The sequence below is a fragment of the Phalacrocorax carbo genome, chromosome 12 (genome assembly GCF_963921805.1).
Source record: "Phalacrocorax carbo chromosome 12, bPhaCar2.1, whole genome shotgun sequence".
In the NCBI taxonomy this organism is placed as follows: domain Eukaryota; kingdom Metazoa; phylum Chordata; class Aves; order Suliformes; family Phalacrocoracidae; genus Phalacrocorax; species Phalacrocorax carbo.
In genome coordinates this window covers 7,954,489-7,981,705 of record NC_087524.1, presented here as the reverse complement: position 1 = coordinate 7,981,705, position 27,217 = coordinate 7,954,489, and the positions used below count along the sequence as shown (strand labels likewise).

Here is a 27,217-nt window from a genome sequence, read left to right as displayed (position 1 = left end):
GGACAAATTCAAGCAACAAACAAAGCCCCAAGTTGTAGTGCTCCTAGGCAGCATGGCCACCCAAAAGCCCTTTAATGAAAAGGGGCTAATTAACCATAGACAAAGTGAACTGGGAAAACAAGGGGTCCCTTCCCAGGAGCCAGGCCGGGGTATCTTTCGCAAAGGCAGGCTGAAGCAGAGCAGATGGCAGGAACTGGGGATAGTGTGTGATACAGAATGGTGCAAGGACACGGGGGTGTTCTTCCCCGGCTCCAACCCCCAGAATGTTGGGTGCCCCCTGCTCCAGCCCTCGGCTGCACCCCAGGATGTCAGGGATCAGGGAAGAGCCTTACTGGAGGCTGAACACCCACACCATGCCCTTCCCTGCTATGGTTGTCCCTGGGGTCAGATAACAAGGGAGGGGACGCCTGCTGACCTGCATGGGAGCCAGCCTTTTGCTACCCTTACCGGGAGCACCAATTCACCCAGGTTCACAAAGCCATTAGGAAAAGCAATGAGACAAATTAATGAAAGAAAAGCACCCATTAAGGGCTATCAAACACCATCTCTACCTGGGGGAAGGCCAGGAGCCATTCACTTTTAGTTCCTGTAGTCTGGAGACCACAACACGGGCTTGCTGCAGCACGGTTGGCTCTAGGCTTCTGCAGTCCTTGGGTTGCTCCTGGGACAGCCAGGCAACCGCCGCCTGCCTTTAGCAGCGCTGACCTGCAGCCCAAGCATCGCCCACGACCTCTGTGACACAGCAGTGATGCTCATACATACAGAATGGCCAGGTGCTTGGTCCCCAGGCTTCCCTCCTTGAAATTAATGATATATATTGACAGTTCAGCCCAGCCTGTGGCATCAGCCAGAGGATGGCTCGTCCTTGCACCCTGCAGACAAGTAATGCCCTGAGCACTAGACAATGCCGCAGGCACCTGCTGAGGATGGCAGCACCAGCCGGGTTGCCACTGGTGAGGCTATCACCTTGTGAGGCTGCTCCATTTCTGTAAATATTTTTTAAAACCATATTTAATAATTTTATTCTTGCATCTTTCCTTCCATATCTGAGACCACTCCATATCCAAGTACCCCACCAGCCCCTCCAAGCAAGGCTCAGCACCTCAGCAGGGCTGAGTATCCACCAAAGGAAGGGACCCAACAACTTGTGTTGCAGAGACACTAAGTTCATCTAGATCAAAGGGGAGCAGCTATCAGCTTTCTCTCCTGGAAAGCCTCATCCCAATCTTAAAACCAGTGGTCAAGGCTCTGCTGCACTATACCGCCATCCAGCCTGCAATGGGCCTGTCCCAACAGGGCAAGGAGGTGGCATCTGCCCATTAAACCTGGAATTTTGTGCAAGGAAAACCCTGATTTCCACAAGACTCATCTGGGTCCAAGATCTTGAGGCATCCTCCCACTTCCCACATCTGCTCCCTTGGGAAGGGATTCACACCAAGCAGCAGCCGCCTCGGCCCCATTCTGCTCCTCGCTGTCCTCCTTCACCCCTCTCCAACCTGCCTCTCCAGCCCGCCCTGGAAAGTATCAGGCTCAGTTAGACTAATACAAATTTTTAATGCACATATTAAATAAATATTTCAATCATTTCATATTCAATTTGTACACAACAAAAAAAAAACCACCCAAAATCCTCAAGGAAACAGAAAAAAAACCAAACAATCAAGAAAGATTAGATGAAAAGTCACCCCTGGTTCTGGCTCCTATCCAGTGTCTTTGTTTGCCCTCCCCATGAAGAATAATTGCTTTAACCCTTTGGAGAGAGTCACAGTCCCAGGGCAGCATGTGCAGAGCGGGGCTGGCTGGGGATGTTCACTCAAGAGATTTAATGTTTCCTTTGGGGTTGTTTTTTTTTTCTAAATAGAAAATTGAGCTTCTGTCAATACAGAAATTTTGAAAGAAAACCTCTCCTTTGCTAGAACAAGGACAGTGGTAGTTCTCAAAGACCAAACCTGGAGGAGAAGGTTGACAATGGAAGTGCCAACCACAAACTGAGTATTATGACAAAACCAGCCCAAAATGGCTCCACAGTAATTTGTAAACTTTTTTTTTTAATTTTATGGATGAAAGCTTCCATCTGATAAAAAAAATAAACAGAAAAAAAATATGTCAATTTTTGGTGAGAAGTTCACATTTTCCACACAGGGAAAAAACCCAAAAACCAGTTACCAGCCCGCTCCACGGCAGCCGTCACCCACTGCCTCACCTTAGTAGTTTAAAACAAAACAAATGCCAAAGATGCTTTTGTGGGTAAGAGGTACCAAGTCAGTTCAGGACTTTCTGTGGGGCGTCCATCACCCCTGTCCCCTCCTGAGAAAAAAAATAAGCTGGGAGTTGGGAAGCCAGCAGTGTTTTCAGAAGGATGCAAGCAGCTTCCAGCAACCCCTTGCTCAGCGGAAGAAGTAGGCACTCTGAGGAAGGAAAGCATCCAGCAGTCCTCACCCTGGGCATCACAGACAGGCCCCATGGGCAGTGCCCACACATCACCCCGGCTGCAAAACCCAGCCAGGAGGCCACCAACCACCTCTGAAATAAATCCTCTCCCCTTAATTGTTTTCCAACCTCTCCATCTTCTCCAGTAAGTGTTAATTCAGTTCATGTAAGTAGCACATCACTCCCAGATTTGGATTTCCATTTTTTTTTGCTTGTTTGTTTTAAACGATTTTTTTCTCCTTTTCCCTCTAGAGCTACAAAAAAAAAAAAATAATTACAAAATAAAACACGACCCCAAAAACAGACTAGAACATTTCTAAGTGAAGGGCTCTTCCCCCTTCACCAGTCTTTGAAGGTTTCATTTCTTTTCAAGTTGGAGTACAAAAATAGAGCCTCTCTTTTTTCCTTTTTTTTTTTTTGTAAAACCAAACAACCCCCCACAAAATTACCAACAACTAGAGCAAGTATTTTTTTTTATCCTCCCCCTCCTTTTTTTTTTTTTTTTAATACCCATATGGGAAAGTCTCTACATATAGTCCACCAAACAGAGAAGAGTCCTCCAGGAGAGGTGTAGGCAGGGTGGGCAGAGGCAGGCAAGTCAAGGACCTGCCCTGGAGTTGGAGTTTCTAGTCCTTTTACTTCTCCGGTTGAAGGGGTAGTTGAGGAACTCAAAGCGTCTGTGGGGCTCGGTGGTCTGGTGGCCCTTGGGAAGCCTTTTCATGAAATGTACCTCCCGTTGGTGCTGCCGTGTCTTGGAGCCCTTGCGCGGGCGTCCCTTGCGGGTGAAGGCCATGTACCAGCCCTCGTACTTAGCGTTCTGCAGCGCCGTGTAGTTGTTCTCCAGGACAATCTCTGTGAAGACGCAGTCCTTGCCTTTGCCGTTGCTCTGAGAATGGGACAGAGTGGGGATTTAAGCAACGGGTGCTCAGTCAGAGGCTTCTTCTCACTACCCAAAGCTGGACCAGCTGGGGTGGCAGCAGGGTTGTGATGGCAATGCTTGTGGGCAGCCAGTGCCTCACTTTTCCCACCTATTCTCCTACAGGTCCAATCTGCCCAAAAATCTGCTTTTCATTAGAAAAGCTGGGGCGAGCAGGCATTGTGGCATGGGCAGATGCTGCTCATTGCAGCTTGCATCCCCAGTGTGATGCCAGCACTAGGCTGCAAGCCCCAACATGGCTTGTCCCAGCCTCCACTTCCACTGCACCCACAGGAGAGATTTTTCCCCCCTGCCATTCTGCCCCCATCCATGCCAGGGCTGGATTCCCCCACCAGCACGACCATAAGCGAACTCTCCATCTCAGTGGCAACTCACCCACCCACCCTATGCCCCCCCTTGGGTGTTTAATATAGGAGGGGCATCAAGAGCCCAAAGAGACGATGTGGGGTCCGTGGGGATGATGTTCACAGATACAGATGGCGGGGAGCACAGGGGCAGCTGGTGGCTGAGCTCCTCCCCATTATGGGGAGCAGCGGGATCCCATCAGCCAGCCCCGGGGAAGGAGCTGCCACAGAAAATCCTCCCAGACAATCGCTGTCCCAGCAGGATTTTGCACATCCAGCCCACTCCGCCCCTGGGGAGGGAGCCTCGAGGCTCAGAGGGAGCGTGACTAACTGGTGAGAGGTGGGGCCAGCCTTGGGGCCAGCCCCATGGAGCATCTTAACATTCCTAGCACTTGTACCATGTAATTGGGGAGAATAGCCCAGCAATCTGCCTATTTGTTCGGGGAGATACAAGGAATGTGCCCCACACGGCACCCACCCGCCTCCCTTGCTCCCCCTCTTCCCTCCTGCCACCCAGGCTGCAGGATGGCTCACCCCCCTGCTCTCCAAAGGGATGAGCTGGCTGAGCCCTCGAGATGCCCATCTCACCTCCCCATTCCCACAGATGGGCTCCATAAGAGCTCCTCTCCTGGCAAGCCCTGCTCACTGACCATGGCCTGCCCATGCCCTTGAGCCCCACACCCTACCTTGCCAATCAGCTTCCCCTTCTTGTTCATGCAGATGTAGAAACCTGTGGCCGCCCCCTTGATGCGCACACGGCTCCCAAAGGTGTCCGTCTCCACAATGAGCTTGGCTGGGGAGAGGAGCAGGAAGAAAGAAAGAGGGAGGTTAGAGGGGCTCCAGGTTAGGGCAGGCACAGGGATGGAGACCCCGACAACATGCCCTGACACTGGGCAATGCAGGCACATGCTCTCTGGTGACTGGGCCAGAGAGCCCTAAAATCAGGGCATGAGGTTAAGAGCCAGCCTCGGTCCCTCTACCCTGCCACTGTGTCCCTGCATGACCTTGGTCACTTCCCTTTGCCACCCTGAGCTGTGCTGAAGGGGGAGTAGCTCTGCCTTGCCCAGCTCCATGGGGCTCAGCGGTTCAGGTGCCACAGAGGCGTCGCAAAAGGGAGGCAGGGCAGTGAGCAGGGTACACACCGACTGGCCGGTGGAGAACAAACCAGCCACCCTGCAAACTGAGGCAGGTTTGGGTGAGCCTGCAGGCAAGAAGCAGGCAGGCACCCTCTAAAGTGCATGGCATGCTGACAGCTGTCCCTAGCCCAGGGGACACCACTCCGTGTCTCTTTGCCGGGCCAGGGCTGCAGGAGGAACAGTGACTTTGCAGCTGGCAGGGGAGGCGTGAAGGGTACGGCCATCCTTTTAATGCCTTTCACCTTTGCACGAGTTGAGAGGGCGTATTGATTTGGTCTCAGTTTTTTAATGGAGGCATCGATCGACTTCCGAAGGAGCTATGCAAATCGCTGGGTCGATGGGCCGCCTATAAATAGACCTGTCACCTTCCCTCCCTGCCTTCGCCCTGGGAACCCGAGCCCCGAAGCTCATCCATCCCCAGGGAAGGGGGAGGATGGGGACAGGACATCCTTCTCCCCAGCCCTCCAGCTGCTGTCCCCAGAACTAGCTCCCCTCCCCTGGGCAAGCCCCGATGGGGATAGTGGCTACCTGTTTGCACCTCAAAAGGGCTGTGCTGTGCCATGCACCGAAGATTTTTCCCATGCCACTGAAAAGCCACCTGGGACTGTCCAATCTCACCACCTGGGACTGTCCAATCTCACCCTCTCACCTCTTGCTCAGCATCAGCCCCTAGTGCCATAAGTGTAATTTGGCAAGGTAGAGTACAGCCTGCAAAGCTTCCAAGTCTGCAGTCTTATGGGAATAAGGCCACTGATGCCTTATTTCTCCTCTCCAATCTCTGCACAAGGGCTGCTTGGCTCCTCAGGACTACGGTCTGCCCAGGCTTGCACATGCCTACCCCACCAGTGAGCCCCAGTGAGGGCAGCGGTGTGGCTCAGGAGTGGGCAGCTTTGCAGGAAGATGGTTTGAATGGCAGGAGGCTGTAGGCATACGCACAAGCTAAACTGAACCTAAATCATGCTCTGGGCTAGGAGCAAACTGCTACCCCTCTGCCTCTGTGATGCCCTGACGCTGCATCCCCCCACATCGCGGGCAGTGCCGAGACCAATGGCATTGAGAGTGGAGACAGCGAGCAGGCAGCGCTGGCAGCAGCTTTGTTGAGCAATGGGAAGGGCATCCCAAAATTTGCTGGGGCCAACCGATTCCACACTGCCGGGCTCAATGCACACGCAGGCACCCCCTCCCCACACTCTCTCCTGTCAACGTCACCCTGCAGCGTGTCTTGTCCCCAAACCACCCCACACCTGCAGCCCCCCACCCCCAGTCAGGCACAAACTGGACTCAGAGCTGAGAAATGTGGGAAGAGCCCACTCCAGGCTGTGCCATACCAGCACCAAATCCCAGAGCCTGGCACGCACCCAGCATACCCAAAAAACAGCCATGGGAGCCGCAGCACTCTGCAAATGAAGGGTTGAGACAGTGACCCCCTATTTATCTATATTGGGGAAAGGGGGGGAATTGATCTCAGAGGCAGTAAAAGGTTTGAGGAGAATTGATTTTTTCTCTCCAAGAGATAGAAAGAGCGGGGAGGGAGGGAGGGACGGAGAAGAGAGGGAGGGAGGGAGGCCTCAGCCCCAGTGAGCACAAAACCCCACTTTAAGGATGCACATGGCTTCCCTTTCAGCCTTTTTCTTTTCTTTCTTTTTTTTTTTTCTCTCCAAAGGGCAGCCATGATTTACAGCTGCCGGCCGGGTTCACCGCCCTGCACGAGCCCGACCAGCGCATGGCTCCAGCCCCACCAGCCACCAGCAATGAAGGACAAGGACAACCTGTCCCCAGAGACCTGCACCCCTAGACTCATGCAGGCAATCCATGAACCCCACAAACCCCAGCCCCAACCAACCGAAAGACCAAGCCCAACGAAACCAGCGAGTCGGCAGGGAGCTGCACCAGCATCCCTGGCCGCTCACGGGGTTTAGCCCAGGCTGCAGCTGCTGGCGGTTTGCTTGGTGGCAGGCACGGACCGGGAGGGACGAGCCAGGCTGCACCGGCCACCCGCCTCCCTTAGAATTAAAAAAAGTCAATCAAATATTGACAATTAAGACAGATAACTGAAAACGCTGGACTCGATGTTAAGTCGGCTGTAAAAACGTCAGTGTGGGGAAAGGGGTCATCTGCAAAAATAAATCAACCCCTTTTACGCACCCACCCCCAAAAATGAGATGAAAAAAAGCAGAAGGAAGGGCTTGAGGAAGGAGACTCTTCTTTAAAAAAGGATTTCTAAACAACATTTTGGGGGAGTCTTTTCTTGGGGGGGGGGGGGGGGGGGCCTTGACGTTTTCAACTCTATTCTTTCACTTAAGTGACAGATTTATCCCAGTAAAATTATGTTTCATACTCAAACTTTGAAGGGAAAGTAGCTACGTAAATGCTGAAAAAATGCAGCGAGACACACTTGATCCCCCAACTGGACTGCGAAGAGGAGAAAGTATTCAGGAAATGTTAAAAAAGGTGAAAGTAAGAAGCGTTTTAATAGTTCTTCCAGACATGGGGGCCTCCCTAGAGATTCATATAGAACAATCCTGAACCTCTATTTTAACATTTACAGACTTGCAACTCTCTTAAAACTTTACATCTGAAAAACTGCTTGTTCTCTTTCTGGTTTAGATCAGTCTTCATTTTTCTCCTTAGCTCTTCAAATGCTTAACCTTTTTTTATTACATTTTAATAGAGTTTTTCAAGCCACCACCAGTCCCCTCCTTCTGGCCTTATTTAAACCTGGTCGTTACTTAAATATGCACTAACTGCCTTTTAAAATCCAGGCATTATAGGACTAAAACAAGACAGGATTTTTTGCTTGGGAAATTAGCTAATGCCCTTTCAAGCCAGGGCTGCTCTAGGGTGGGAATAATTCATTTGGAAGATTAATGCTGGCTGTGTGGAATACCATAGAGATGGAATCTGCGCTGCGCTTGCACTGCTTATGTCCAGTGTGAAATTTTCAGCCAAAGCAAAAGGAAGAAAAAAAAAAAAACAAAAACAAAAAAACCACCACCAGCCAACACAGAAGGGGAAGGAAGGAAGAAAAGTGTTTCTACTAATCTCCCCAAGCAAGAAAGGGAAACTGCAGCTAATACCAAAGAAAAACAGTTGTGATTCCTATGTACAACACAGGCGAATACAGGCACTCCCCTGATGCGGGTGCAGGATCGGGCTCCCGCAGCCGGCCCTGCGGCGGTGCTGGGGCTCACTGGCCCTGCTGACCCCTGCACAGTGTTTAACCGTCCCAACGTGTCATTAGTGCACACGATCAAAGTATTTGGGCTTTGAGTCTCTCCAGCGGAGGGATCAGTCCCCCTGCCCTGGGGGGTGGAGGTTTTGGGGAGGGGGTGCCAGGGTGATGGCAGAGGGGCTGTGGTGTAGTGCTGGCTCTTGCGCTTGTGGGGTCCCCTGTGCTTTGTCTCTGGAGATGCCGCAGCATCTTCCCCTGTGGCCAACTGCCTCACTGACCCTCCGCCCGGGATTTGTTTTGAGAAGGGAATGCTGGGGGGTACATCAGGAAAATGCCACTTCAGACAGTTCTAGTCCAAAGGAAGGTTTCTAAAGCAGTCGTTACCCTTTCCCCTCCCCTTTCTTTTCTTTTTCAACTTTCTATTTCTTTTCCAAAACGAAGTCTCAGAGACACCCAGCCCTGCAAAGAGCTGGGCTGAAATGACTGACACTGCTCAGCGTACCGCAGCCCCGAGCCCTCCAAGTCAGGTGCAAACCAAGAACGAAAAAGAAAGGAGCATCCTGCAAGCGCCGATCCCCTCCTCGGCACGGGGAACCTGCCTTCATCTTGAATCCCGCAGCCACTGATTGCTGACCCCTATGTTATCCCTTTACAAGCCCCCACAAGCCGAACGATTTTAATGATTTCTGGCTAACAAACAGGACGGAAATCATCAATCGCTGCGCTGGGCTGCGAACACCTCCCTGGCTCCCCCCCTCTGCCCGCCCCCACCACACGTCCTTACCGTGCACATCCCCATCCTCTGCCATCGCATTGATTTTCTTGTTGTCCAAGATCTGCACATGTTTCCCACTGGTCCGGCTGTACAGCTGGTAGGTACGGACGAGCCGCCGGCTGAGCTGATCCGTCACCAGGCTCTGCTCCCTCACATGCTGTGTAAAATTAGGTGGGGACTGAACAGTTACCTTTAGGAAATTAAAAAATATACAACACACCATTATAATCTCTACTCCTCAGAGGGGCGAATGGGCTGATCCGAGATCGCCGGCCTGCAGCCGGGCTTTACAGGGAGGCACAGAGCCAGGACTGTGGTGGTACCTCCTGCGCCAGCAAAGCCTCCCCAGGAAAAGGAACATTAAGCTCTGGGATGCAGCAAGCAGAGCCCTTTACAGAGCAGTGCCCACTCCAGACGTGCTCTAAGCAGGGAGGTGCAGGTGACTTGAGAGCACGATAGGGCTTGGTGACCCCAGAGGCCTCCCTCAGATTTGGCAGGTCCCAGCTGGCACTGGAGAGCCTGAGGTGGGTATCGAGTCTGGGCGCTGGATGGGGCCCAGGGGAGTCATAAAGCATGGCACTGGGTTGCCCTCCCGAGCAGCTGACACATTCGTCCCACACCTCTCTCGCCTCTGCAGGAGCATACTACTGTCCCGGCTGCCCTGGGCACATACCCCAGCCGCTGCCCCATCAGCTTCAAAAGCTGCCTTCCCTCTGGATCCCAGGCTCTTTATTTGCTCCCAAACACCCCACTTATTGAGTTCTTTAAATACAAAGTCCCCAGAGAAAGTAGAGGTATGAGGTCTATGACGTGTAAGAAAACCATACCCCAGCCTGGGTATTTAGCAGCATAAAATCCTGAGGATACTAACGCGCTACCTGTGCAAATGCATCCCTCATCTGCAGCCAGCTGTTTGATGCCAGCCACGGTGTTGTTCCAGCCCCAGCAGACCAAACCCGTTAGCCCCGGAGCCGCAGCTGAGTGCAACCCCTCCAGACCTGGTGCTGCTGCTCCTGGGCTTTAAGTGATTTTCAGGAGCAGCCAAACCTGCCCCACCCCAGCCCCAGCTCACGAGCTTGCACAGAAGTCTTTTTTCCCCCCTTGTCTCAAATCCCTCTTTTAAGTCTGGAAAGTTTCGCTGCTCCCTGACATTTATAAAGATGTATTCTGAGCAAATGTTAGGAGATAGCTCCTTTCAACATCAGAAGGCTGGGACTACCCCCTGCCACCCCCATGTCAAATGGGAAGATTTCCTCCTGTCTTCAACAACAACAAAAAAACCCAATAAAATCAAAAGCCGCTGCTCTCCCAAAGCTGCCTTTATAGAGATATCTCCCCTTGACAATGTCACCTCTCTCCCTCTGCTTCTGCCTGTGCATGTGTGTTTCCTATAGACGGGTTTTGGATAATGCAGCAGGATTCTCTCCCCAGCTCTGATGAGGGTACCATGTGGAGGAGAGGTCATTAGCCATGCTGCTGTTTGGTCTCCATCTCATACTCCCAAATATTACAGCTATGTTTTTATACAGCTGCACACTCCCAGTGTTTCATTCCCCTTGCTTTCCGGCTGGAAACTCGATTTTATTTTTTTTTCCCAAGCTTCCAGGAAAATAATAATAATAAAAAAGTAGCTTAAAGGGCATTTCAAACAAAACTTCTGCACCTGTGATCTCAGGGGGAAGAGGGGCTTCACCCCGGTTTGAAGGCGCACCGCTTCCAGCGACCCGTGCCTGCTGGTATGCGGGTGTTGCACAAGCTCTGCCCGCGCTGTTTAATCTGTTCATGACACTTCTGTCTCTGGCGATAGAAAGCAGCGATGCTGAAGTCTGACAAATCTAAGCTGAATCAAAACCTGCACTTTTTAAGTAGGGTTTTGGTGGGGTTTCTTTTCCTCTCTTTAATGCCGCTTTACTTTTTGGATGAAGAAGTGTAGGGGGGGAAAAAAAAAACAAAACACAAACAAAAAAAAACGGACAAGAGGAACGGGGGTAGCCACAGCACCGTTTAGAGGTGGGGGGGACGGGACCTAAAGCTACTTAAAAATAACCCGGGCAATTCCTTAAAAGCGCAGGTACTCCCTGCCTCCCAGCCCGAATCCTCCGCACCTTTATTTTGCAGCCCGGGGGGGCTCCCCCCTCGGCCTCGGCTTTTTACAGCCGGGCGACTTCTGTCTTTTAGGTTTTAAACTGTTCCTCCCTCCCAACCCCGGGGTGCTTGGCGGCGGCTGCGGGGCACCCCCCCATCCCTGAGGGGCGAACAAAGCCGGCGGGCACTTACCTGGGCTTGCAGGCAGAGGACGAACAAGTGCATTAACCTGGGAGGGGGGAAGAGAGAAAAGCAGGAGAGAGGTGTGAACCGGGGGGCTGCGGGCCCGGGGCAGGAGGGCCGGGGCTGCCGGTACTCACACGTAGCTGAAGAGCGAGGAGCAGGGGTCCATCGCGGCGCCGGTGCGGGGCCGGGAGTCCGGGGCCCGGCGGCGGCGGGGAGCGCCCGGGGGGGCGCGGCGCGGCGCTGCCTCGGCTCCTCACCTCCTCTCGCCCTGCCGGCGCGTCCTCGCCCCGAGGAAAGGAGGGCACAAGCGGCTACAGAGGAGAAAGGCCCCCGCCGGCCCGCCCGCTCGCCCGCCCGCCCAGCCCCCGGGGCGCACGGCCGGCGGCCCCCCGCCGTGGGGCGCCCCCCGCCCCGCTCCGCGGCCCCGCTGCCACCCCGGGAGGCGGCGAGGCCGGCCCGCAGCCCCGACGGCGGGGGCGGGCACGGCCGGGGGAGGGAGGCCGCCCCCGCTCCCCTCCCCAGCCCGGCGGTACCTGCCGAGGCAGGGGGGCGGTGGGCCAGGTGTCGCTGGGCTCGGGGCTGGCACCAAGGGCCGGGCTCGGAGGCAGCCGCTGGCGGGACGCCCTCCCCGCCCCGTGCCTCAGTTTCCCCATCTGTAAAGCGCGGTTTAAGGGAGGGAGGGAGGGAGGGGGCGCGGGAGCCGCCGTTCCCCCGCTAGGGGCTCACCGTTCCGCGGGCGTGTTGTGGATTGGGAGTGGGGCGGGCGAACCCTCCCGGGACGTGCCAGACGTTAAAGGGATTACCGGGAGGGATAGAGGAAGGGGGTGGGGGGGGTGGCCGGAGTTTCGGGAGGGAGCGAGGCTGAGCAAATACAGCATCCGGGGTGGGGAGCGGACAGCGGGACCCCCCGAGCATCCCCGCCGGGCGGGCGCTTACCTGGTGGGACGGGCGGGCGCCCTCAGGGCCGGCGGTGCGGGGCCATGGGGCCGGGCGGCGGCGGCGGGACGGGGCTCAGCCCCGCAGCCCGGGCAGGGCCGCCGAGGGCTGCATTGTTCCGGCGAGCCCCGGCGCTCCCGGCCCCGCCACCTGTTGCGCACCGGGGCGGGGGCTGCGGCGGGGCTGCGGCGGGCGGCCCCCGGGGCCGGTACCTGGCCGGGGCCGGGGCCGGCGCCGCCTTGCTCGGCGCTGAGTGACAGCTGCTAATTTGCCGGCCGTGCCCCGCTGCCGGTCCCCGCGCTCCCCGCGCCCTCCTTTATCTTATCAGAGCCCATAATTACAATTGCTATTTTGTTTCCTCGAATCAGCAATCAGCGCTATCTGCCGCCGCTGGAGAGGCAGCTCCTGTCAGCCGGGCTCTGAGTGACAGGGCGGCGGGGCTGCACCGCCGCACACGCTGCCGCCGCCGCGGGGATGCCGTGCCGCGGGTGGGCAGGGGGCCCGGGAGCTGCCCCGTCCCCGCGGCCCCACGGGGTGACGGGGAAAAACAGCCTCTGCATCGCTATCGTCAGACCTAGCACAGCGCAGGGCGGGCAGCTGCCTTGCTTTGGCCAAATTTCCCACAAAATAAGCGCCTTGTGCACTTTCCCTTTTTCTCGGTGCAAAAGGCAGGAAGGATGTTTCTGAGGGGGTTTCCTACATGTAGAAAGCAGTCTTGGGCCAAGCCTGTGTTTCACTGGAAGATGTTAGGAGTACCACAGGAATGAGCAGGATGGGTACTGATGGTGCTCGGCTGAAGCAGGAGAGGGTTTCCACGGGTAGCACACACGCATGCACCCAGCTCTTCAGCCCACCACACGGGATAAAAACCCTCTGTGTCGAACTGTACAAACAGCTGATGTACCATGGCACGGGTGAGGTGGCTCCCCATATCCACCTCTCTGGGCTGCCTAAGGAAAACCAGGCAAAAACAGAGCAGGCAGCACTAGATATTCCTAATGCTCTAAATGAAGATAATCCTTGTGGGTTTATATGTGAAAAATTAAAGGGATTTAGGCACTGCCTCTCTCCCAGATGCTGCTCTTGCTCACCAGCAGCCACCCCTGCTTTACCTCCAGCAGATGCAAGGTCGGGCCACACGTTACCCTGCACACCGCACACTGTGTTCAACAGTGTCCAGAACAGCCCAAGCTGCCGTGAACCAGGAGATTTATGGTGTCCCGTACGGGGTCAGAGGCAGCCGCGAGCTGACAGCCCCGTGTGCCCCCTGCCCTCAGCAAACAGGCTCAAGTGCCAGTCATGGCTGTAAAATCAAGCCAGTGCGGGATCACCCAGGGGTGGCCACACTTTGCCTGACAGCAGATGACAGACGATGCTCCTGCCAGCCATCCTCAGGCCCACGCCTTCCCAGACCCCATCCTATCCCACCTTCGGGCAGGGGAGAGACACGAGCGGGTTGGTGATGGCAGCCAGGGACAGGCAGCATCACGGCTGCCCATCCCACCTCTGTTGTTGCCTCAGCTCATGGCCAAAATCTGCTCCTTGCAGGGAAGTCGGGTGCCTGCACAGAGGCATTTGCCTCCTTCCCTCGGTGCTTCCCAGCCAACCGCAGGGCCACCCATATTTGCATCAAGGATGACACCCACACACACCTGTTTTTTAAGTAAAAAACAAGCCTTTTTTGGGAAGCCTCTGTCCTGTGCAAGGCAGCACAAGGGAAATCAGCCTGCCTATCAGCTCCTTCACAGGCCATCTGAGCTAAGCTCCCTGGTCCATGGGATGAAGGTCCCCTCCATCCCCAGGCACTGAGGCTAAATGACTTGTCTGGCTCTCCTGTGGAGCACAGAAACCCCAGCCTGGCACTTCTGTGCCAGGCCTCAGGCCAAGCTGCTATGGAGCTGGTGGAAGAAATCCCGTCTCAGCTGAAAGGCTTGGGGACCTGCTGTGTCCCCAGCACCCCAGGCAGCCATCAGGCTGTAATCCCTGTAGGAGACTACCAGCATGGTCCCATCAGGTCCCGTCCCAGTGCCCCACTGCTCCATTGCTCTGATCTGCAGAACTGGGACCATGTTTAGGCTGGGCAGGCACAGGAGTGTGTTTCTCTCAAAGAGCAGCTCATGTGTTTTGTGTTTCTCAGGGATGTTAAATGCTGCAGATGAAGCATCAAACACTGGAGATATGAGCTGCAGCTCCATCACCTCTGTTCCCATAAAGCTAAGGGTGCTCAGGCACAGCCGCAGGTCTGCCACACCAAGAAGCAGGATCTGAGAGAGGAACCAGGATATGGAGATGGCTGTCCCAGCCCAGCTGGGGTCCAGGCTTGCTCCCAGACCTTCCCCACCTCCACCTCCCTTTTGCACCACACACAGGCTCCCCTGGCAGCCAGGAACCATGGGGGCAGCTTGTGGAGCAGTCAGTGAGTAGACCTGGAGAGGATTTGAGGAGATGGAGGGGGCAGCAGGCTGTGAGACCCCTGGGAGGGTGCTGCATGTGCTGCCATACAGCAGAGACTGGGGAGAGCACAGGGGATGCTGGGGGGTGGTCCTTTTGTGACCCTCAGCATTGCTCCCCTCACGCAGGGTCATAGCAGCACCATCCCTGCTCTCTCCCAGGATGTCCCTTTTGCACATCTGCAGGACACAGCCCAGGTCCCAGCCTGCTTCTTCTAGGGCATCATCCCCGTCTGGCCCAGTCCAGGTCAGAAGTGATCCACAGACAGCCCTCTCCTCCTGCAGGGTGAGGGACAGCAGAGCAAGCCCCTGCTCCCCACAAGACGTCAAAGCCAGCAAGGTGTAGCTTTTACCAGCTTCCCCCTGAGCATTGACCTAAAACCTCCTCACTAGCATCACTAGGGGACAAGTAGAGAGACGGACTCCCGGCAAACTGGAAGTTCACATCACAAGAGGAGGCTGGGAGAATTTGGGGTGAGGGGTAGCCAGCAAAACACCCACAGGTTTGGCTTGTAAGTCTCTTTACCAGGGGAAAGTATCAGGTGGAGAAGTGGAGAAGCAACCAGGACATTGCTGTCACTTGCAGAGAAGGGCCAACAGGCACGGTTCCCTGCTCCTGCTATGCCAGGGTCATAGACAGGACCACAGGGCTAACCGTGACTGATGGAGGAGAGCAGCTCTTGCAACAGCACACTGCAACACTGAGCTGGCCGGAGGGTGAGGAGACCTCCTCTCTGCAGGCACAGAGGGCTCAGAGAGTCTGCAGAGCAGTTGCCTTTGAAGGGGGACAGACAGTGTAGGCAGTGGGGTGGCTGGCATGGGGCTGAGGGTTAGCCAAAGGTTAGGACACACAAAGACGAGGACACCGGAGCACAGGCAGCACTTCCCTGCATCCGAGCATCTCCTTCCCCTCCAACATCATATAATGGAGAGCCAAAAACATGAAAACCAGGATCCTGTAACACTTTACAGCTGTGCCTGGTGGATGCTTGCCATAAACCAGCTTTTGCCACCCCAGAATAAACATGTAGAGGCTTCCCAGCAGAACCAGAGAGATGCTAGCCCATGCCACTCTCACCCTTCCCAGCCCCACAGCCCAGCACCCCCAGTCCTGCCCACTGATCTTTCTCAAAGGGACCACAGCATTAATGGTGCGTTTCGGAGGCAACAGCAGCTCCTCCATGGCTGAGCAGCACGGAGCAGCCTGGGGCAATCCCACCACTTGCCATTAACCTGCCCCTCTCCCCCCTGAAGGGAAGGAACTTGGCCGAACCCCACCGGGATGTGTTACATGGGAATGACCTTGTCTTCTCTACCCACAGCATCAAGGCAGCCCCGGGGCAAATGAGGAGTGGGGAGGGGAGACACAACCCACTCACAATTAATTCTACTCTGTTCAATTACTAGCAGCAGGGTTGAGGTGTGTTCTGTGGGCAGTGGGAACGCCAGGGAAGGAGACTAGCCCTGCGTTCTGGTCACAGCCCCCTGGAGCTGAGCCCACCCCTGTGCAGGACCAACCTGGGTGATGTGGCCCCGTTAGGTCCCTCTTCAGCAGCCTACTCTCACAACTTCGTTTCAGGGAACTGGGCTTATGCCTCTGCCCTTTGGAGGCGGTTTCACCACCTCCTGTCCAGCAGTTTTCTGGAAACATAGCCTTTGCTTCCATAATTCCAGGCTGTGTTGCTGGAAGTGCTGGTGTCAATGCTGGCTCCATCATCCTCCAGTGGCCAGGTGCTGAATTCCAGGCAGCAATGCTGCTGCAGATCAGAGGAGTCAAAGCTGGGCTCTGCTTTCCATCCAGGCTGGGTGATGTGGAGAAGAGCTCACCGCCCACATCAGTGAGCTGCCCAGGGCAGCCGTGGGAGGTTCAGCATGTGGCAGCTTTGCTCCTGGTCCCCAGGCAGAACCAGAGTTCATCCAGGGCAGTCCATGGATGCACAGAGGGATTTTCTGTTGGTGTTAAGCATCTGTCTCATGGCTACATTTGGCTTTGCTGAGACCAGCACTGCTTTTGGCTCTGGCATCCACATCCGGCACGTGGCAGGGGTTCAGAGGTGAGTCAGGCACATGCGTAGAGATTGGCAGTGCTGAGCGCGGCCAGAAGTCTTGTGGAGGGCAGTGATGGGGAAACACACCCCCAGACCACATCCACCTGCGAGGAGAGATAACTGGGATGGCTCTGAAGCCACACAGCTTGAGAAGGGTCCACACAGACTCTCACAGCTGGGCTGGAGCTAGGCAAGCCACAAACAAAGACCAAAGGCTGCCAGTGAGGGCAGTTCACATGGGAGCAGCTCAGGGAAAAAGTGGCATCCCCAGCCCAGAACAATATAAACCCAAGGTTGGGCATTCTTGTGCGAATCTGCTCTGCCTCTAACAGTGGTCAGTAAATGAGCAGCCTGAGCAGAAATGGCCATAACACATGTGCATGGGGAAGGGGTGACACACACGGACACGTAGATGAGGTTGTGCGTGCTCATGGCATTTAAGCAGCTCCACTTCATTCCTGACCCCACTGCACAGACCAAACAGCACCTCCAAGAGCCTGGTCCCAAGGCATTCCTGTTGGCTGGCACAACTTCCCCAGCATCATAGCCCTAGCCCAAGCAACAGCACCCTCCTCGGGGTCTCCAGCCACACACCATCAGGTAGGGCTGGGAAAAGGGTCAAAGCCAGGCTGGGTGGGAGGGGGCTCCACTGGCCACCCAGGAGGGTGGAAGCCATCACTCACTTCTGGGGGTCACTGTCCTTTCAGTGGGATGGACTCAGAGGCTCCTTCAGGGCCATGAGGAGCTGATATAGAGAGAAGCAAAATGCTGGCACTTTGCTGCCCAGCTTCAGCCTTGGCTCCCAGCAAGCCGGGCTGGGCAATTTGGCTTTGATTTGGGTTCTCTTAGGAAGAGGATGCCTGGGCCCAGCCCACAGGGGGGCTTAAGCCTAAAACTAACAGCAGTGGCTGGGGGGGGGCTGTCCGTCGACTGTAACTCTACCTTCGTTTGTTTGCTTACAGCATCCACCCAAAATGCCCGTGTGTGTCTCTGGGCCCCTGTGTCAGTGGCAGCTGAACTGCTGACCCCAGGAGTTTGCAAAACACCAGGGTTATGGCCCCTTTGACATCCCAGCCCAGCAGAGCCACAGCTCATCCTGACCCTGGCCGCGGGGAGCCAGCTCCTGAGGCACCCCACACGGCCCTGTGAGAGCCAAGGGGACTGGGGGAGGCGGCAGGGCCAGTGAGAGCAAACACCAAAGGAGCTGCAAGGTGGGCATGCATGGCACCTGCTGCTCCCCCGGGTTGGCCACAGCCTCTCAGCCTGCTGACCAGCCCCATATGTGCCCCAAACCCCACTGCTAGCCCTTACCCAAGCCCAGCCCTCCAGCTCCCATCAGCCCTACAGCCCCCACCTCACACCAATTCTGTGGCTGGCGCAGGAACTCTGCCCCTCTCCAGCTCCCATGTTCAGGGCCATGTCTGGTCTCTGTGCCACTCTGCACACCTCTGAGTTTTGGGAAGGCAGGGAACGTGGTCCCAGGCAAAAGTGCAGCCAGAGCCTGGAGACAGCCTGTAACTGGCTTCTCCCAGGCACGTTCTGTGGTAGGGAATTGCCACAGCATCCTGGAGCTTGGCCATGGCCTGCACAAGATGCCCAAGCTCCCATCATGGTGCAGATGCCATCTCCAGAGTGCGCGGGGACAAGTCAGGGCTACAGGAAGCCAGCCTAGGAACAGGAACAAGCACCCAGGGAGTTCAGATAGGATTTGAGAGGTCTCCAGTTACTCCCACATTTTCTACCGGAGCCAAAATCCCATGTCCCAATGGCCCAGCCCTGCCACTAGACCATACTGCCTTTCCCTGTGAGCTGAGCACCAGGAGGTCTGGCAGGGCGGACTGCCACAGACAAGACCTCTGTCCCCTGTGCTCACTTCGTCCTCTGCTCTGCCCATCAGCAACAGCTCTTCCTATCCAGCCCCCAAAACCACATGCAGTGCAGCGTGGTCTGGTGTCTCAGACCCCTCAGGTCTCCACCCCCCTGGGAGCCCATCAGGGGAGCTAGGGCTGGAGACATGGAGAGGGTATGGGTGTCCCACAGCCCCTGTGCAGAGCCATCACCAGCAAGGACACCACAGAGGCCAAATCCTGCCCGTGTAGGCTGGGGCTCTGTCACCGGTAGGGCTGGAAACAGGGGACTGCAAAGTCCCTGCACTCCCCGCAGCAAGGTGCCTCCTTGGGAGGATCCCTCCGGCAGATCCTACATCCCCTTGGGGCACAGCCCAGCTGCTCTGGGCAGACCCCGGCCCCCTGGCTGCCACCAGCACTGGCAGTGAAGCACAGCCAGCGATGAGGATCCTGCCTGTGTCAGGGACAGCCCAGCCCACAGTGATTAGATTTGCGTTTTGGAGGAGTCGAAGGCCAGGACACCTGCGACCTCCAGGTATCTCGACCATGGCTGTCAAATGCAGAGCTGCTAATGCCACCCCGACATGAGTCCAGCTGCCCTGGGGATGCGGGAGGGACAGTGCGGGATGGCTGCAATGGAGCCTCGCCCAGGCTGTATTGCATGGGGCTCTCTACTACAGCCCAACCATGTTCACTTTTAGCACCTGCTTTATGGGCTTGCAAGCTTAAACCCAACTCATGGCACAACCCCTGCTCCAGCATCACTCCATGCTCCCCCAGTGCCTTCTGCTACACCCCACTACAGACCACAAACCCACAGCTGTCACAGCAGCACCTTCATGGAAACAACCCCCTCATGTATTCTGGGCAGTGCTGCGGAGCTGGGGACAAGGCATCGCGACTGCAAGCAGACATGTGGAGCATCTGGTGCAGCCTGCAAACACTCAGAGCAGAGCCTGGCCATAACTATCCTCCTGTGCCAGGATGTGCACCCAGGAGCAGCTGTGGTAAATCAGCTGCCAGCACCCGCTGTGGAGCTGAGAGCTGGAGGAGCCTCTTCTCCTCCCGCAGAGCAGTCAGTGGGGTCAACACCCACGTGTCCAGGCTCCCAGCCAGCTCAAGGCACTCTGGGGAGGACCCAGCACATGACTGAGCACCAGTGTGCAGGAGCTGACCCCAGACCTGAGTTTTGGCTTCTCCAGCAGACAGGGCTGTTCCCACAGAATGCACCAGCGGCATTTTTGTCTGCAAGGTGTGTTGATAGGAAGAGGATGGGAATTGTCAGCAGCCTGGCCCTTCCAGGTCCTGCTTCTTCCTCTCTTGGTTGCAAAGTTCCCCTGGTTCAGCTATGGCAGGGTCAGCCCTGCACATTAGGATGCCAGCATCTCCCTGAAGCAATGGCACATGTACCTGTGCCCACTGCCCGGCAGGACAGAACAGGGATAGCACAGCTGATGCTGTAGAGAATGGGACACTCATCATACCCACCGCCAGGGTGGTTCCAGCTGAGGGAGGCTCTGCTGGCCCTTTTCCTGGGTCCTGCTGCCACCGAGGTGCCATGCACCCCACGGCTCTCTGCCCCACCTTGCAGAGCCGCTGCACCCTGGGATAACAGGGAATGCTGCGTCTCCAGGGCTGTCCAACTGGCTTCCTCCGTACCCCAGGCAGCCAAGCCTCAGAGGAAAGAGGTATTATCCCAGTTTAGTGTGTGAACCAGCAACACAGAACTCATGGAGCAGGGGACCAGCCCCACCTACAGCATGGTTACAGCTGCGCCTCTCAGACACCCTGAGGCCGAGTTCTCAGCCATGGAGAGTTGAAACCCAGCAAGAAAATCAATGGGGCAGGACCATCTGAGGCATCACACGGAAAACTGTTGCATGGCCATGCTCGGGAAAGCAGTTTCCCATCCCTCTCCTCCATCCCTGAAGAAGCAACTCAAACCTGACCTCTAAACGCAGAACATCCCCTGGAAGCTGCGGCCCGGTGCTGCCACCCGGCTGGAGGCAGTCAGCCTAGCCCCAGCCCAGTGGGGCTGCACCTGAGCCAGATCCTGCAGTGAGCAGCCTGAGCCACTCGCCCAGCACAGCAGGCCAGCTCAGGAGGGCCATGGGGAGTGCAGCAGTGTGGGTGCATGGCCATGGTGCTCATGCATGGTGACCTCCACATTGAGCCACGCTATGGCCACGTTTCTCTACTGCATGGCTCAGCCAGGGTAAGGGTTCCCTGGTGCTGCCAGAGCAGGGACGGATCCATCCCCAGCATTGTCAGCATGCAGAGCCGCAAAATGCAGCAGACAGGAGGGATGCTTAGAGCCAACCACCTCCCGGAGCAACACCAGAGCCATCACCTGGGTAGGGGCATCATTTGGCTCCCAGCACCTCCACCACCCCACGGAAGAGCAATGGGCTCCACACCCTTACATGCATTTCCAGCATGGGGAGCCCACGTATGTACATAGGCACACAAATTTGTTTTTCCTCCCACCCTATGCAAAACAAGGCAGCCCTCACACTGGGAGCCCCATGCTTCGCTCCCCACGCACAGAGAGCCTTCTGCCCCCCGCCACCCCTGTGTACCCCCCAGCCCAGCCATGCTAGAACTCACCTGCTCTTAAGACAGCCCTGTTTGTTTGCACAAGGTATTTGCAGCCAGGGGCACCTGCTTTGATACCATCAGCTCCGTGAAGGAAGCTGCTCACCTAGCGTGACCCCTGTAATCCCATCCTTCCCCATTAAGCGCTGTGTGTGAGCGCATCCCCCCTCCCAGCCTCCTGCCATCTCAGCATTTATACTTCTCTCCCCAAGGTGAGTACATCAAGGCTGTGACATTGCTGGGGAGGGGGAAGCAAACCTCCTAAAGTCACTTAGAAAGGGGTCTGGGAGTGCCAACACGCCCCAGGCCCTCCACTGCCCCCTCTGGGACTGGGGTGTTCCCTCTCCCCTGGCATTACCCTGCAGCAGTACTGGGGACCAGGCAGTACTCGTGACAAGGCTTTAGGATGGGCTGGTCCTGCAGTGGTGTAGACAAGCTTGGTCTCCTCAAGCCTCCTGCCACCAGCACCATGTCCCCCATGGTGCCACCTTTGATCCCCCTGAAGGACTGTCCCTCCTGCCACAGCCCCTTGTCCCAGCTACCTAGACACTCCTAAGGAAACCAGCACCTTGAAACCATCTCCTTCTACCCTTTCAGAGGCCGAACACTCCTCATCAGTCAGCATTGCCTCTCCCATCCCGTGTGAAGCAGCTGTACCACCCTGCCAGGGCTGAGCTGTGCCTGCTCCCTCCCCTCATCACTGCCCTCCAAGCTCTGAGCCGGCCGCCTCCCCCAGCCCACCCTTCCAGGAACACCTTGTTAAAAATGATCTACTGGCTCTTATCTCTCCTGAGCCAAGCTGCTCCTCCACAGAGAGCAAGCAGGACCAAGGCCCAGCAGATAAATTAGCCCTGACCACTTCCAAGCACATACAGCCAAGGAGATGTACGAGGTCCTGCATATGCCAGCCCTGGCAGGGGCTGGGCACCATCCCAGCACCGGCACAGCCACAACTCCATTCACCACCCCAAACACCTCTCCTGCACCATCAGCACAGGGCACCGGCGCGCTGTGCCCTGCCAGTGCCTCTCAAACATGCATCCAGCCCTCGGGGAGGATGCTCCTGGATCTCTTCTCTCAGCAAGGCTGCCGAACCGCCCCTCTTCCCACAAACCTCCGCAGGATAATGACATTTGCATGGGGAACCTCACAGTGCTTGTGGGCACGGGCACAAACCACCAGCCCTGGGTGGCAGGAGGAACCATACTTCCCCAGAGGCACGGCCTCTCCCAGCCGGCACCTATCCTCCCCGCAGGGCCAGACCCAAGCGTGCCGTCCCGCGCAGGGACCCGAAGCAGAGCAGGGTGATGGATACCCTTTGCATCCCAGGGGCTGCCCAGGCCCAGGGAGCGTGGCCATGCCTTGGTGCAAGCCCCCGGCGGGCCTGGCAGGGGCAAGGAGAGAGGCCAGGAGGGGGCTGGACCCCGGCCCCGCGGCCGCCGAGCCGCCGCGCTGCCCGCCTGCCATCTAGCGGCCCCCGCGCCGGGCCCCGCCGCCTCCCGGCCCCCGCCGCCTCCCGGGCCCCGCCGCCTCCCGGCCCCCGCCGCCTCCCGGGCCCCGCCGCCTCCCGGGCCCCGCCGCCTCCCGGGCCCCGCCGCCGGCCACCAGCAGGTACCGGGGTAACGCCGCTCCCAGCGCCCCGGCCCCTCCCTCCGCGCTGCTGCGGGGTGCCACGCACCAGCCAAGGGGGTGCATCGCCCCCCAGGCCGGCTCTGCTCTGTCCTCCGGCGCCCCGCAGGCAGGGGCACCGCCCCACGCCATGGGGTTCAGACGCCAAAGGTCCTTTTCGCCTTTGCTGCAAGGGGCACCAAAGCCTCCCTCGGTGGCGGTCAAATGGTCTCGGCTCCAGAAAGAAACAGCAGGGATGTGGGATGCAGAGGGGAGCTGCACAGGCCCCAGAGGGGAGAAATAGCCCTGCTAACAACGTAGGATGGAGCCTGAGCTGAGGATCTGCCCTGGAGGATTTCGTACTGGAGTCCATGCAACCAAAAAGCTCACCGTCCCAGGGCACCACCGGGGCCGGCAGGACAGTACATGGCGCTTCTCAGGGACAACAGCCAGTGTCACAAATGAGGAGGGCTGGGACTGGCAGTGGCCCATGGGCCAGGGATGCTTGATCAGATGCTTGATAAGATGCAGGGAAACCATCAGAGAAACAGTACAGGACTAGCTCCCGGGGTGAGAAGTGCCACCTGACTGAAGTGCAGAACAGATCAAACCCTCTCCAGACACAGCGGGACACGACTCCCCAGCAAAGGTCAGAGCTCAAGCCTGCCCCACACCCTGCAAGCACTGGTGTTTCACCCCTCCACAGGGCGCTGCTGGGCTGAGAGCAAGGTGCAAGGGAGGACCTTGCTGTGACAGTGCCCAGCACTAGGGCCGATGTGGCCCAAACCAGGGGGGCATTGCTAACAGCTGGGTTACCTTTCAGAGCACACGTGGAGCTGCGTCTCTGCACTGTACAGCCACCTGCAACTCTGCCCCTTCCCTCGGTGGCCTGGATGCAGCGCTGAGCTACCTCACGAGGCACAAGTGTGCAGAGCCCCCAAGGGAGGGAGAGGAGCCCTCGGGCCCCTCCTGGGAGCGCTGTAGCATTGCCAGGGTCAGGGGTCCAGACACAGAGGAGCATCTCCCACTGCAGTGCGCATGGGAGGAACCTGCCAGACAGCAGTGACCCCTCTCCAGACCTGACGCCTGAGAGACCTTTATTCAGAGTGTAAAACAGTTCTTTACAAAGCAGGTTGACCCAGAACCTTCCCCCAGATCACAAACAGGCTGTGAGCTCCCACCCCACCACAACTGCCGTTGAGGGTGCAGCCTGGGCCCATTTGACACTTCCAAGTGTATAAAACCCATCAAATTACAAGTAAAGAAAATGAAACAGACCAGAATCAGTGAAACTGCCTGTCCCACCACTAGCTTTATGCACCTGTGCTGGGGAAGGGGCCAGGACTGGGTATTTCAGAGCTAGGGAGACAGGGTGCATAGAGCAGAGGTCCAGGACAGCAAAAAGGCACAGGGCAAGGATCACCTCCTCCATTCCCAACTCCCAGCACAGGTATGGAGGAGAGGGGGTATACCAGCAGCATCCATCCAGTTTTGGGATCAACTTCCCAGGGCTGAGGGAAAGGAGACACCCCAGTGCTGGGAGCAGCCCCTGCTCCCCAAGAAGTTACAAGAGAAAAAAAAAAAAAGAAAATAAAACCAAAGCAGAGAATGTTGAGGTCCTGGCAAGAGGTGTCTGAGGTAAAAGCTGTCCCGGGAGAGAAGTCCCAGCGAGTACCTGGTAGAAGAAACAGATTGAGACCAGTAGCCACCTGCAGCAGGGCAGCTTCCACCCACGCTTGCCATGCTGCTGTCACAGCTACCCAGACCCTTCCTCTGAGGCCGCCTGGCCTCTCACCTTGTCTGCAGGTAAGTTACTGCTTCCTCTTCCACTTCTTGGCTGGCATGATAGGAGCAAGCTCCTCCTCCTCAGACAAGTCATCGTCCTCCTCAAAGGAAGCATCTTCCCTCTGCACTGGGACATACAAATAACTGTTACTCACCAACGTATGTCTTCTTTGCAAATACAACTGGCCCCCAAGACACCCAAGAGCAGAGCAGACCAAGGAGCACTGGAGCAGTTTTAAAAGCTTGTGGGCAATAAGCTGTATTCCAGCTGGAGACACATCGCAGAGGGGAATGGCAACATCCAGCCATGGGAAAATGGGACAGCGTGAATCATCTGGACCCCCTTTCCAGTGCAAGGCTTTATGTCAGGGAAGGAATCCCTGCATGGAGGTGGCCCCTGGGGAACCAGCACAAAGAAGGCACCAAGCACACGTGCTGGGCAGCACCAGGCACATCTCCCATGGGGCTCCCTGGCTGGGATTCTCACTGGAGGGAGCCCCTCCATACCCCTCGCTCCTCCCAAGCTTTTCCCCACCCACAAGTCCTTACCAATCTGGTGCCAGCCAGTGACATGTACCGGGCCAGAGCCTGCTGCCAGGCGGAAGGTGACCGGAGGCTGCAGCTTGAAGTTGTCCAGACTCAGCTGCAAAGAGACAAGAGATGGAACTGAGTTAGGGGCAGAGGCAAAAAGCATAATGTCCTGCAGACCCCATCATGGCACCTGGCCCAGTTAAACATGTCCTCCTGAGGGCATCTGCAGACAGGCCAAGGCTACCCAGGGTGTACCCTGTGAGCTGCAGACCAGCTCATGGTCAGGATCCTAGGGGGAAGGTCCACAAACATCCAGCAATGTTCAGGTCCCTGCAGCCATCCCCACTGAGTCTTCAATAAAACCTCTTACCAAGGGCTGGCATGACAACTTCAGGTTTGCCATGGGCACAGCAATCTCCTGGTTCTCATGGTTTCGCCCAACGACTTCCACCACATTGCACTCATCCTTGGCACCATCCGTGAGGCAGACCTGATGGGAGCGGAGATTGTGAACTACTGCTCTCCCAGGGGACACAGCAGGGACAGCCAGGGCTGTCCATGGGACAAGTGACCCACAGTAATGCTACCAGTCCTGCTGCCATGCCAAGGTGTGAGGGTGCTGCTCCACAAAACAGGGAGATCACAGAGCCCCCCCTAAAGCAATTGCCCCCTGACCACCTCCAGAGGGGCTTTGTGCCTTTCCCAGCTGGGACCTGCAACCACCTCAAAAGATGGAACCTGGGCTGCATTTTCTGCTGATCTGACCCATGCTGGCAGGTCCTGTGCTCCCAGGACAGAAAGTGACCCACAGGGAGAGCCAGGAACGAAGCCCTGCATCTACCTGGCCTTGGAGAGCAACAAGCCAGAGACCCAGCTGGTGAGGGGGACCATGTTCTAGTAGCAGGCTCCAGCAAGGTCAAACACAGGGAAAAAAGTACTTTCCTTCACCCCATGTCTGGAGTATTCCTCTGTTGAGCAACCTCCTGACACCACTAGCTTTGCTCAAGCACCTCCATAAACATGACAGTCCTGTACCCTGCCCTGAGAGCAGCCGGTGCTGAGACCTCAGCCAAGGGAGTCCCCTGGTCTAGCCTGGCCAGAGAAGGGGGAATGAGACTGGGAAGGGTGGGCTGAGGCCGTGGGCCACAATGGGAGAGGACAAGCACAGTTAATTCTCTTTTCTCTTACCACAGACAAAGCCAAAATGTGGTTGGAGTCATCTTCCTCATCCACCTGAAACGTGTAGGATTTGGTACTGGCAGTCAGCTCACAGCCTAGAAAGAGGAGATCAGAAAAGCTGCAGCAGCCGTTACGCAGCCCCACATGCCATGGACAAAGGGCTCCCAGGGCGAGCCCCAGCCAGGCACGCACACAAGCATCCCTCAAGTCCTTAATTTGCTCATGCTCAGGCCAGGGCACCCTGGGCTTCAGGACAAAGTGTACCTAAGAACTATGCATCCAGCTTGGCACCATACAGGGACAAAACCTGGTGTCCCCAAACCAGGCAGCCATGAAGCAGTGCCCAGGGGCACCCAAGGCCGCCGAGCACAGGCAGGGCAAGGCTCACCCCCTCCAGAGCCGCACAGCCAGGGCACAGTACTCTGGACACCAGGAGGGGGAGCAGACAGCAAGGCAGCTCTGCCCTCCCCAGAGTCAGAAAAATGTTCTGGCAAGAGGTAAAGGCACAGAGCACAGGTCCTGAGTGATGTGGAACAGCCCGAGGGGAGGATGCTGGGCCAGGCTTCAGGGACCTGGAGTCCCTCAAGACAAATCTCGAGACAGGTTTTATTACATACTTCTCCAAACAGCTAAAAAACCAAGGGAGATGTAAAATTACGTCCTTGGCTCTTAGGGTCAGGATTCAGCTGACCATGGGGAGGAAGGAAAGGCAGAGTGCCCTGGGTGTGTTTGATTATTGCAGGATGATTCACCAATGTGAAGCAGATTGGAAAAACACAGAGCTGAGCCCTGCATGCCAGACCCGGTATTTGCAACGGGGAGGGAGAGAGAAAAGCCTCAGCAGACACAGCCCAGGGCAGGACCTCTGTCTAACCATGCTTATGCATTCAGCTCACCAGGGCAAGGGCCGAAATCCAGGTGCATAAAAGGGCCTCGGGGGCTGCTGCTCCACTTCCCATTTCAAAAGAAGCGTTTGCTGAGCCGCGCTGCGACCGCTCGGGATGCTTTGGGCCGGGAGCAGCGCGGACACGCGTGCGCGGGCCTGCTCGCACGCACGGGTACGAGCGGCGCAGGGCCACGTGTTGCGGGGGGTTTAACAGCCCCAGCCAAAAACCCTCCCAGAGGGACGCGGCTCTGCCGCTCAGCCAAGGGGACCCACGAAACGCCGAGGTA

The 27,217-nt window shown here is 56.7% G+C and overlaps 2 protein-coding genes and 1 long non-coding RNA gene across 3 annotated transcripts in view; 1 reads left to right on the top strand and 2 right to left on the bottom strand.

The window, feature by feature from the left end:
* Window positions 1–1,320: 1,320 nt before the first annotated feature.
* On the bottom strand, window positions 1,321–8,915 carry FGF8 (fibroblast growth factor 8). Its single transcript, XM_064464503.1, has 3 exons — window positions 8,804–8,915; window positions 4,398–4,504; window positions 1,321–3,316 (listed from the first exon to the last, which is right to left on the bottom strand). The coding sequence occupies exons 1-3, from the start codon at window positions 8,826–8,828 to the stop codon at window positions 3,029–3,031; spliced, it is 420 nt and encodes a 139-aa protein (XP_064320573.1). The 5' UTR covers window positions 8,829–8,915; the 3' UTR covers window positions 1,321–3,028.
* Window positions 8,916–23,629: 14,714 nt separating this feature from the next.
* Window positions 23,630–27,217, bottom strand: part of NPM3 (nucleophosmin/nucleoplasmin 3) — a 4,268-nt gene continuing 680 nt past the window's right edge. The window contains exons 2-6 of the mRNA XM_064463994.1: window positions 26,054–26,139; window positions 25,236–25,355; window positions 24,884–24,977; window positions 24,345–24,461; window positions 23,630–24,224 (exon numbers count right to left, since the gene is read on the bottom strand). Coding sequence (XP_064320064.1) covers window positions 24,361–24,461; window positions 24,884–24,977; window positions 25,236–25,355; window positions 26,054–26,139 — 401 coding nt within the window. The 3' untranslated portion in view covers window positions 23,630–24,224; window positions 24,345–24,360. The remainder of the gene's footprint in view (window positions 24,225–24,344; window positions 24,462–24,883; window positions 24,978–25,235; window positions 25,356–26,053; window positions 26,140–27,217) is intronic.
* Window positions 26,978–27,217, top strand: part of LOC135315495 (uncharacterized) — a 5,665-nt gene continuing 5,425 nt past the window's right edge. The window contains exon 1 of the long non-coding RNA XR_010374981.1: window positions 26,978–27,214. This is a non-coding gene — a long non-coding RNA (uncharacterized LOC135315495). The remainder of the gene's footprint in view (window positions 27,215–27,217) is intronic.

Bases quoted from the DNA above. Each gene is read 5' to 3' on its own strand.
- FGF8 (XM_064464503.1), bottom strand. From the start codon at position 8,828: ATGGCAGAGGATGGGGATGTGCACG. The intron at 4,505-8,803 runs GTAAGGACGTGT...TCCTCTCCCCAG, and splicing joins AGAGGATGGGGATGTGCACG to CCAAGCTCATTGTGGAGACG. The intron at 3,317-4,397 runs GTAGGGTGTGGG...TCCCATTCTCAG, and splicing joins AGGGGAAGCTGATTGGCAAG to AGCAACGGCAAAGGCAAGGA.